General features: G+C 35.4%; 1 protein-coding gene across 1 annotated transcript in view; it reads left to right on the forward strand.

Annotated features, from left to right (window-relative positions):
* Nucleotides 1-12,383, forward strand: part of ADGRV1 (adhesion G protein-coupled receptor V1) — a 540,993-nt gene that overhangs the window by 364,166 nt on the left and 164,444 nt on the right. Inside the window, exon 85 of the mRNA XM_043913586.1 lies at nucleotides 1,509-1,687. Coding sequence (XP_043769521.1) covers nucleotides 1,509-1,687 — 179 coding nt within the window. The remainder of the gene's footprint in view (nucleotides 1-1,508; nucleotides 1,688-12,383) is intronic.

Here is a 12,383-nt window from a genome sequence, read left to right on the forward strand (position 1 = left end):
ATTTAAAAAAAAACAACTCAGAACAAATTTGCATAAGCGACAACTCAAAACAGGCTTCGTACTTGCAGATATAAGCAAATGTACACAAAGATACGGAGTGCTGACAGGAAATAAAATTCAGACACAAAAATCTGCAAGTAACCAAACATTTTTATACTTTCCTGCTTTAGGCCAATCAATACTAATCCCCCAAGGCTAATTTGGTCCAGATAGAATCTTACTTGGAAGCCTGAGTAAAACATCTGAAATCCTTCCCAGGAACACTAGGTTTCACATAGAAGAGTTTCCATTGTATCACTGCGTACTTTTGGTCTTTAACTATTTATCTTTTGTCTTTCACACTTTCTGACATCTTAATGGGAGATTTAAGTGAGGCGATCACATTTTCCAGTGATGACTATGTGCTTAACACTTTGTATATAGTGTCTTATGTAATCTTTATAACTTTGCTGTATGCATGAAGAAACTGAGGCAGTGGGATTGTTGTCGCTTGCCCAAGTTATCCCTTTATCATATAAAAACGTATACATATGATTAATCTGTACCCACACTCTCTCTGCCATAATGTAGTTGAGGAAGGGGATTTAGCTAGTGGATAAGTATCATTGTGTGAAATACGTTTGATATGATTTCAGTGTTGTTTCTGTAATAAATGATAATTAAACATAAGTACTCTCATGGAAAAAGAACACTAGAAGGCAGACTATTTAAGTTCTAGATTTAACTTCCATACATGGCTAGTTGTGATTTGGGACCAAGAGTAACATTTCTAGGCCTCAGGTTCCTTCTGTCTGGAAAGGAAGATTCAAGAAGGTAAATAATTCTGTCATCTCTGCTACTGTTATAGTCCCAATGCCTAGATGGGCTTTAGAAATTTAGTATGCTCTCAATAATGTTTATCAAGTAAATGAATGAAAAAGAGAATATAAATTGAGAAAGAAAAATGGCCATAAAACCTAGCCCATCACAGTACATTTTTCTCTGTGCAAACATTGTTTGTTTACTTATCTGTCTCCCACTGGGAACTGAGACCTGGGGCTGTGGTCATGTCTCCCCATTCCCTGGAACAGTGTCTGATTCTACCACCTGATCAACAAGTAAAAAAATTGTTTAAAAGTCTGGAACAAAGGACCGTTTGCTTCATCATCCTCACGGAACTGTTCACATGGAAAGTAGGTTTGAATATCAGCGTGGGTTTCTTCAAGCACGCATTTACAGAACAATGACAGTTGATTATGACTGAGAGTAAATCAAAACAAATGAAGCAAAATATAAAGTAACACAAATATACTGAGTATTTCCTAATGTTTTCAGACTTTTGGGATACCCTGAATGTCTTGTATGGAAAAAAAAATGAATGTGTGAACTAATTAAAAAATCAAGTCAGAACTTGAATCCGTGAGTAGATCCCGGCCCTTTGTCGGTCAGTAACTCTTGATGTCTCAGCCATGTGAGTGTGTGTCCTGAGATGTCAGACCTGCTCATTTTACATTCTCTTTTCTCCTTAGTCTGTGAATTTCTGGTACGTGCTGGTGATGAATGATGAACACACCGAAAGGCGCTATCTGCTCTTCCTCCTCCTGAGCTGGGGACTCCCAGCTTTAGTGGTGGTCCTCCTCATAGTCATTTTGAGAGCAGTCTATCATCAGAGCATGCCGCAGACCTATGGACTCATCCACGGTGACCTGTAAGTACATCCAGGGAGCGCCCACTGCCTCGTCAGCCCTAGTGTACCCGGCAACTCTACTGGTAGGTGGTGGGAGCCGCTGACTCGGGGTTCCGACTGAAGAAGCACCACGAAGACCTTTGTCTTCCTGCCACACCGTCTAAACCTCTCCTTCCTCTAATTCTCTCTTTAAATAAAGAACTGGTGCCTCTTCAGTCCCTTCGATAGACACCGTTTTTCTCAGGTGGGTTGATGTATCAAACAGTTCATAGCCATTTATATTGAGACCTCACCATAGTTTAGTTTGTTAGATTGTAACAAATTAAAAATACCTAGTGAAATCAGGGAACTATGAAAGTTTTGATCAAGAATGTGATCAGTGGAAACGTTTGAGTGTGGCACAGTTGTCTAAGGAGTCTGATGCTTTTGGGAGGGGGAGCAGATTTTGGCAGGTACCCTCATTCATAAGATGCCTAAATACAAAAAGACTGTCAGAGTGAATGGAGAGTGGCTACAAGAGAACATGGGAAGGAGCCATGGTCAACTAGGTCTTTCTGATAGGTTCTTGTTAAAGTTCTCTGTAGTCTTGAAATCTAACAGATCTTTATACATACATGTATATGCTTTGTCTTAATCCTGATTTTGGTATCTTACAACTTTGAGGACCACTCAACCCCTTCAAAAACCTTTGGAATAATAAAGGTTAATCAGCTCCCTTGGTGTAATGAGGATTCATATTCAGAGGAAAAAGTAACATTTGTTTGTTTGTTTGTTTTTCATTTATTTTTATTAGTTGGAGGCTAATCACTTTACAATACCTCAGTGGGTCTTGTCATACATTGACATGAATCAGCCATGGAGTTACATGTGTTCCCCATCCTGATCCCCCCTCCCACCTCCCTCTCCATCCCATCCCTCTGGGTCTTCCCAGTGCACCAGGCCCGAGCACTTGTCTCCTGCATCCAGCCTGGGCTGGTGATCTGTTTCACTATAGATAATATACATGTTTCGATGCTGTTCTCTCGAAACATCCCACCCTCGCCTTCTCCCACAAAGTTCAAAAGTCTGTTCTGTACTTCTGTGTCTCTTTTTCTGTTTTGCATATAGGGTTATCATTAGCATCTTTCTAAATTCCATATATATGTGTTAGTATGCTGTAATGTTCTTTATCTTTCTGGCTTACTTCACTCTGTATAATGGGCTCCAGTTTCATCCATCTCATTAGAACTGATTCAAATGTATTCTTTTTAATGGCTGAGTAATATTCCATGGTGTATATGTACCACAGCTTCCTTATCCATTCATCTGCTGATGGGCATGTAGGTTGCTTCCATGCCCTGGCTATTATAAACAGTGCTGTGATGAACACTGGGGTGCACGTGTCTCTTTCAGATCTGGTTTCCTCAGTGTGTATGCCCAGAAGTGGGACTGCTGGGTCATATGGCAGTTCTATTTCCAGTTTAGATTTCTTTCTTAAAAGGTAACATTTGTAAGTGAGAAAGAATAGCCTGGTTGTAATCTTATGAGGACAGTAGTACCTCTTTATCTCACAGGTTATAGTGAAGAAAATAACTAGGTAATAGATGTGAAAAATCTTTTAAAATAAAAGCACTATATTAAGCAGAAATTATTTTAATGTCATTATTGCCTATGATCAGTTACAGTCATCCATTATATACTTAATCAATGCTTGTAATCCATGTTGCAGATACACTTCACACATGGGTCATCACATACTAATATCCCACACCCCGTTTGACCAAAGGATATTAACTATGTAATACAAACACACCTATTGAGACACCATATATAGTAATTTTGTCTTTTTATTTAAATTCAGTAAGAGTCCCTCATGCTCATTAATTTGTAGTATTACAACAATTTATTAAAATATAGTGTTATATTCTGTCCATATAAAATTCCTAAAGCCTGATCTTCTAGAAAGGAGTAGTTGTGTCTTTTTCCAATTATATAAGACATTTAAAAATTTTTTATTGGAGGGACTCCCCTGGTGGTCCAGTGGCTAAGACTTCATGCTCCTGATGCAGAGGACCTGGGTTTGATCCCTGGTCAGGGAAGTAGATCCCACCTGTCCCTACTAAGAGTTCACATGTTGCAGCTAAAGGTCCTGCATGCCTCAAGTAAGACCCAGCACAGCCAAATATGTAAATAAATGTTTTTAAAAAATAAAATAAATTTTATTGGAATATAGTTGATTTGCCATGTTGTATTAGTTTCAGGTGTGGAGCCAAGTGAATCAGTTATACATATACATATATCCCCTCTTTTTTTTTTTTTTTTATTCTTTTCCTGGATAGACCTTTACAGAGTATTGAGTAGAGTTTTCTGTTCTGTCCAGCAGGTTCTTATTAGTTATCTATTTTATATATAGTAGTTTGTATATGTCAGTTCCAGTCTCTTAGTTTATCCCTCCCCTCCCCCATCCCCTTATGACCATAAGTTTGTTTTCTACATCTGTGACTCTCCTTCTGTTTTGTAAATAAGTTCATTATGACCTTTACTACTCTTGGCATTAATTTAAATCTTGGACTGCCAGGATTAATTTCAGAAAGTTCTGCATCTTTCTTTGTCAAATAACCATGAGACAAGTCCTGGTGGCCAGTAGCGTCTCTTTCATGAGCTCCCTTCAAGACAGGAGTTATTTGGTGGCAATTTTAGCATCACATATGTAGACACCCAGCCTGAATAAATGGGACCCAATGCAAGTGATGTTAATCAGAAGAAACTCCCTCTTGATGCTTCTAAAAGGATTTTTAAAGAGAGAAATAAACTGTTTATACATGAATGTCCAAATCAACCGAGTCTTAAAATATTTGCCTCTGAGGCCTTTGCAGAAAGTTCTTTATTATCAACTCAGCTATAATAAGTGAAATGTGAAATATATTAATCTTTTACCCAATCTTAATATTATAGGACTATTGAAACTTTGGTTAGTATAGGTTATTTTGCTGCTTCATTCACATATAATGTTCATGTGAATTTATTCCAGATTTTTAAAAAATTTGTATTTTTAGTATTACTTTAGTCTCAATGTAAGAAAGAATAATTACTATGTTATTTTTGTAAAATATTTATGTAAAATATGTTATGCTTATATAATCATTTAAAAACATGCCTTTCCTCTGGGGATGATAGGATTGTGGTTATAAAATAGTAGGACCTGTTGTGCAGTAGTTGTTTGTAGTAATAAAACTTTTTTAGTTAAGAATTTTCCCTAAGTAGATCTCTAATGCATTAATATATTCAAGTTGTTACAATGCTTTTGTCAAATTTTAGAGCCAAGATTTTGATAATTACATAAAACCAGGAAGTGATCTCTCTTTTCCTATTAGCTGAAAAAGTTTACAAGTTTGGTGTTATTTCTTCTTTATTATTTTTGAAGAAGTCACACATGAAGCCAGCTAGGCCTCGTGTTTTCTTTGCAGGAAGACTTTTAATTACAGATTAATTTTTCTTTTAAGCATATAGAACTATTCATATTTTCTGTATGCAGTTCTTTCTGTGTCAATTTGATAAATTATCTTTTTTTCTAGGAATATTTCTATTTCATCTACCTATTCAAATTTTTTAGTGTTTGTGGAAACGAATCTGTTTTTCATTCTTGATATTAATAATTAGTATCTTCTCTCATTTTTTATCTCTAGATCAGTCTTGCTGTGAATATTGTTGTTTTTTCCCAAATTCAACTTTTGACTTCTTGATATTCTCAGTTGTGCATTTATTTTCAATTTCATTGCTCATTTTCTTAATTTATTTTTATTTTTAGGTTTTATCTCATTTTTCTTTTTTTATTTATTCTATTTATCTTATCCGCTTTGTTTACTATGTGTTGCTGCCAAGTCACTTCAGTCGTGTCCGACTCTGTGTGATCCCGTAGACGGAAGCCCACCAGGCTCTGCTGTCCCTGGGATTCTCCAGGCAAGAACACTGGAGTGGGTTGCCATTTCCTTCTCCAATGCATGAAAATGAAAAGGGAAAGTGAAGTTGCTCAGTCATGTCCGACTCCCAGTGACCCCATGGACTGCAGCCTACCCGGCTCCTCCGTCCATGGGATTTTCCAGGCAAGAGTACTGGAGTGGGTTGCCATTGCCTTCTCCTACTATGTGTTAGGTACTATGTATTTATTTTATTTATCTAAAAGAAATTTCCCCAGATTTATGGAGATATAATTCACATATATAATTTTATAAGTTTACGGTATCCAATGTGATGATTTGATACTCACATCTGTTGTGAATTAATTATCACAATAAGATTGGTTAACACTTCCATTACCTCACATAATTACTGTGTGTGTGTGTGTGTGTGTGGTAAGAACATTTAAGATTTCTTCTCAAAAAAAAAAAAAAAAAAAGATTTCTTCTCTTAACTTGCAAGTACATAATACATTATTGTTGAATGTAGCCACCATGCTGTACATTGGATCCCCAGAACTTATTTATAGCTAGCAGTTTGTGCCTTTTGACCATCTCTCCACTTTTCCCATTCTTGGGTCACAGCAGCCACCATTCTAATCTCTGTTTCTATGAGTTCAACTTTTTTTAAACATTCCTCATATAAATAAGGTTTATAATATCTATCTTCCTCTGTCTAAATTATTTCACTTAGCATAATGCCCTCAAGATCTATCCGTGTTGTTGCACATGGCAGGATTTCCTTTCTTGTGACCGAATAGTAATGTAGTGTATTGTATATATTGCAATATATATCTCACATGTTTACCCATTCATTCATAGACAGATTCTTAGGTTGTGTCTATATCTTTGCTACTGTGAATAACACTGCTATGAACATGGGGGTGCAGATATCTCTTCACAATCCTGATTTCATTCCCTCTGTGTACATACCCAGAAGTGGGATTGGATCTTATAATAGTTCTATTTTTAACTTTTTGAGGAACCTCCATACTGTTTTCTATAGTGATGGTAACAATTTGTATTCCCACCAACAGTTTGTGATCTTTATTATTTCCTTCCTTCTGCTAACTTTGGGCTTCTAGTTCCTTGAGGTTTAAAGTTAGATTGTTTGTTTGAGATCTTTCTTTTTTCTTCATGTAGGTTTTTATCACTATAAACTTTATCTTAGAATTGCTTTTGCAGCATCCCATGAGTTTGGTTTATTGTTTTCCATTTTTCAGATTTTTTTAAAAATTTCCCTTTTGATTTTTTCTTTGACTCATTGGTTGCTTAGGAGTGTATTGTTTAATTTCCACATATTTGTGAATTTTCCAATTTTATTCCTAGTAGTAATTGATTTCTACTATAGTTTCATACTATTGTGGTTAGCAAAGATACTTGATATGATTTGAGTATTTTTAAATCTGTTGACTGATTTTGTGGTCTAACATATGATCTATCCTGGAGAATGTTCTATTTCCTTCTCTTTATCCTTTATGAGTCTACTGTAGATTTTGCCTCATGGTTACCATGAAGCTTACATAAAATATCTTACTGATATAATGTTAAATTTTATACTAATAACAACTTCATTTACATATAACAACTGCTTTTACTTCTTCCTTTTACTTTTTGGGGTCACACTTTACATCTTTTTATATTGTGTATTTATTAACAAATTAATGCAGTATAGTTATTTTTAATACTTCTGTCCTTTAACCTTTTAAATAGAGTTACATGGTCAACACATTGCCTAATTACTGTATCAGAACATTCTGAATTTGACTGTATGCTTACCTTTACCAGTATGTTGTATATTTTCATATGTTTTCATGTGAGTAATTAGTGTCCTTTCTTTTCAGCTTAAAGAACTCCTTTCAGCTTTTCTTGTAAGGTGAGCCTGGTAATGATGAATTCCTTTGGTCTGTCTTTTCTAACTGACAGCTTTGCCAAGTAGGGTATTGTTGGTTGGTAGGTTTCTCTTTCAGCACTGTGAATATATCATTCCACTCTCTCCTGGGATATCTCTTAGGTCTCTGCTGAGAAATCCACAGATGGCATTATGGAGATTCCCTTGTAGGTTACAAGCTTTTTTCTCTCTTGCTGCTTTTAAGATTCTTTCTTTGTCTTTGATTTTTGATAGTTTTATTCTGTGTTTTTTTGGAGAAGTCTCTATAAGTGTAGTTTGGGGACATCTATTATTTGTCCCCAAATAATATTGTCCCCATCTATTATTTACTCAGAAGTCCAATAAACATCTTTACCAGATGACACGTGACTAACTTATATTCAGCAAGGTTAAAATTAATCTCTTAAGTATGTGCTTTGACCTACAGTCTCTATGAAAAGTCCACTGTCTTCCAGGGTTCTCAAGCTGTGAACTTGAGAGTTTTTCTACTTTTTTCCCCACATTTCACATCCTGTTAATCACAAATTGTTTCCTAGCCCAACTCCTAAATGTTTTCCTAATCTACTTCATCATTTTCATTTCTTATTTCATCATCGTCTCTTCAGTTCATCTGTGTCATCTTTGTCTAGTCTGTTGGATTACCTTTTAACTTGTGTTCTTATCTCAATTTCTTCCTTTTATAACCCATCCACTAAATTTTGAAATATGGAAATGATTATATAACTCTGATGCTTAAAATTAAAGTTATTTTTCATCACCTCAAGGTCATGGATGTTAGGTTATCCACAGTTGACTCTAAACTATTAAACCAGCTTTTTTTAGCACCCTTCCCATCCATCCGTTCTGGTTACCCTTTGTAACTAAGTTACTTGATATTTCCCGTGGTCTTTTATGCCTGTGAAGTGAAAGTTGCTCAGTTGTGTCTGACTCTTTGCAACCCCATGGACTATACAGTCTTGGAATTCTCCAGGCCAGTATACTGGAGTGGGTAGCCTTTTCCTTCTCCAGAGGATCTTCCAAACTCAGGGATTGAACCCAGGTCTCCCACATTGCAGGCAGATTTATGCCTGTACCTTTAACTATGTCTTCTATATCTCAAATGCTTTCCTTATGTCTGCCCCCCAAATACCTGCTTTTCCCTCTAAACACCAGCTTAAATATCAGCTGTTTGAAGTATCTATTTTCAGATTAAAAGCACTACCTCATATATACTCTTGGTAGACTCAGAACTTTTCTAAATCCTGTGATTGTACCAATCATACTATGTTATGAATATTTGATGAAGTGTTATCTATGCAAATTGAAATTCAACCTGGAGGTCAGTGATTACTTCCAGAATATATGATAAAAACAATAAATTTATGAAGAATGTAGGGTTTAACTTTTCCCTTGATGGAAGTAACTGAACCAGAAAAAAGAAAAGCCTTAACAACCAAGGTAAGTGTATACAAATGTGGGTTTAGAGAAAACTTTCATGCTTTCTCTATGCAATAATATATGTATAATAAAATTTTACACAGTAAAATTATTAGCAAAATGTATCTAAAATACTAGTATGTGTGTTAGTCTCTCAGTCATGTCCGACTCTTTGCGACCCCATAGACTCTAGACCCCTGGGCTTCTCTGTCCATGGAATACTCCAGGTAGAAATGCTGGAGTGCGTTGCCATGCCCTTCTCCAAGGGATCTTCCCGACCAACGGATCGAACCCAGGTCTCCTACATTGCTGGAAGATTCTTTACCATCTGAGCCACCTGGGAATCCCTGTTCTAAAATACCTGGAAGTCACCAAATGATACTGATGTCTCAACATCTTAAATACTGTGTGAGACTTGTTGTATCTTATAAGGAAAAAGTTTTCTTATACATGTATGATAGATAAAATTATAATTCATCAATACCATTGGATTTTTGAATCTAGACCTAAATTGTACAACATGATTTGGAGAAAGATTTTAAAGAGCCTATAAAATATTAAATTTACTTTTGTCTATGAAATAGAGCACCCAGTATAGACTTGTTACTGCTTCTTTGTCACTGAGTCAGGTAATCCTATGAATCTATGAAAAGTTATACTATACTCAAAGTTAACAAAAGAAGACTTCTATACTTTAAAGATGTTTTTTTAAAAGACATTTTCATAACTTTTTGAAAATTGTGCTAGAAACTCCTCTAATTGTTTTTTAATCTTATAATTGAATAGTGCTTAACACTGATAAATGAAATCTATCCTTGATTGATTTCCATTAGTTACCAGATATAAGGCTATTGAGAATACCCAGAGATAGTCCCTATTGAGTGGTTTATATTTAGTGTCTTTCGAAGTAGCCACCTATTTTTCTTAAATTGGCTTCTCAGCTGCTTTAGGGAAAGGAAAAAATCTGAAGAAGAATCTCTAGCTTTATCATACCAAGGGCAGAGGAAAGAGAGTCTAGCCCTGAGTCAGGAGCCAGGATGGAAGTCAAGGGAATATGGGCCTGAGAAATTGTCCCTAAAGACATATTTGCTATTAATCTGGGGCCAAAGTTATGTGATTGTGGAAGGGTAAAATGACTGAGAATGAGTTGCCAGAGGGGAGGACTTACTTATCCAAATACTTACTTATCTCACTATTCCAATATTCCTACATCTGAGCTCTAAGACCCTGACAGATTAATAAATGTCAATAACAGTAAAAGTGATTTAACGGTAATAGGTTGTTTTGTACTTCCCAATCACTTGCATTTTTCTCTTTCTTGCTAAGTTGTATTAATTCAAACCTAAAGAAAAATCAGCAAATTACTTATTGAGTAGCTATTAATATTATGTGCTAAAGTGTAACTGAATTCTCTTCTATTTAAGCTAAGTGTTTGCTTGTGATTAAAAAAAAATACCTAACAATTTAAAAATCGATTGCTTTTTTTTTTTTTTAGTTTTTCAGTATTTTAGTTTCTTAGTATGTTTGGTATCATGTTTTATTTTCAATATTCTTAGCAAATCTTAATTATAACCTATTCTGATTATCCTGCTCCTGAACTGAATTACCTGTTTTATAAATAACACAGTCCTCTGAAAACAATCTAATTTTGCTAGCTATATTAGGAGAAATCTTGTTAACAGGGAGGACAAATCTGTATACTCTAAATTAGAACTAAATAGAAGTAATGGTGCTGTATGGGGCATATGATATTATGTGAGAGTCTTTATTTTTATTGAAGTTCTTAAAAAGAGAATCATAAAAAAAAATTTGTGAATGTGGGAAGCCTATTTACCTGTCATCTTAGAGAAAGTTAGAGAAAATCATCTTAGAGAAAATCATCTGAGGATTAGAGAAAATTGATGTAAGTCTATGGAAGAGAGATGTTGTCAGGATCTCTTCATGGATTTTCTCAGGTGGTGGTATATTATTGCACATGGGTGTGTGTGTACACACACAGAGAGAAATGCATGAATAGAAATAGCAGCATTCTACTAGCATTTTTCATTTATTCAGAACTCCAAAATAAAGAAATATTGAGTGTATGCTTCCCCACAAGGTCTTGGAATCATGGAACCAAGGGGTTGGAAAATCTCCAGCTTGCCTTAATAAACTTCCAGTCATGTCCTCAAAAGCATATCATGATTCAGGCTCCTGTTCAAAGACTCATTAGCTTCTTGAACTTCTTATTCTAAACACACTCAGTTTATCTGACCTTTCACAGCTGCTGATTATACAACTCATTCTACCACCGTTACCTCATTCTCTTAGCTCATGTTAGCTTTAGCTCCCCTAACACCAGCTTCAGCTTTTCTGACTATTGCTGTATCTCTATGAGAAAAATTCCAACTGGTGCTTTGTCTTACATTCCTCATGGCTTCTCTTAAGTTCCTGGATTCTCTTCTTCACAGAGAAAGGGGAATGTAGCTGAAAAGGGAACTTGATAAAGCATTGCTTCCGGTGTCCATTCAATCCTTGAGTAATCTTTACCGCATCACTGACAAATGTTCATTCACTTTATATTTGAACTGCTCTGTGAGAAGGCAAGTATTTCCTCTCAGGGCTTTTCACACAGAGTAGAAATCTTTTAGATTCTGGCTCAAAAATCTATTTGCCGGACTCACACCAAAAAAACCCTAAACATTTCATATTAATGATCTTCCAGTTTGTCCCTATTCTTTTGCTTCTAAGCTAAACATTTCCTATTTGTTCAAATATTTCCACATAAAGCATGCTTCTGTGTGTCTTTTCATTATCTTAGTAGCTCTCCTCTGTACTTGTTCTATCTATCTGTATCAGTCGTCTTCTACATTTTATTTTTGAAAGAATTTTAAACACAGACAAGTTGAAAAAAATAAGTTCACATATATCCTTCACTCAAGGACATATGTATACCTACTTATATAACCATAGTACAATGTTCAAAACCAGGAAATTAACTATGAGAAAACGCCCTTAACAATATTGCAAACATTCTTCAGATTTTACCAGTTTTCGGCATCTTTGGAGACAAGCGTGTGGTTTTATTAGTGTATCTCAATATACTAACATGATCTATGATATTTATTAGATGGCGCATACCTACCATGCATGGAAGACATCCATCTTGGTCATTAATGTGGAGTTGGATTCTCTTTATTTATTTTTCATTTAGTATTATTTTATCACTGTTCATGAGTGATGCTGATCTATTGTTCTTTTCCCCTTTGCACTGCCTTTATTTGGTTTAGGTAACAGTGTCTGTGAATATGTGTCACACGTAAGGTAATAATTACATGTAATTATTAGCCAAGCCTGGCTAAATATTATTGACCTCCTGAATTCCTGAAGGGCGGCTTATCATTTTACTACCTCCAGTTATTCTGAAACTATTATTTCAATTATTCCTGTCCTTTTGTTTTGCATCTTTGACATTAGAATTGCAAGTAATACATTC

The sequence above is a fragment of the Cervus elaphus genome, chromosome 9 (assembly GCF_910594005.1).
Source record: "Cervus elaphus chromosome 9, mCerEla1.1, whole genome shotgun sequence".
NCBI lineage: Eukaryota > Metazoa > Chordata > Mammalia > Artiodactyla > Cervidae > Cervus > Cervus elaphus.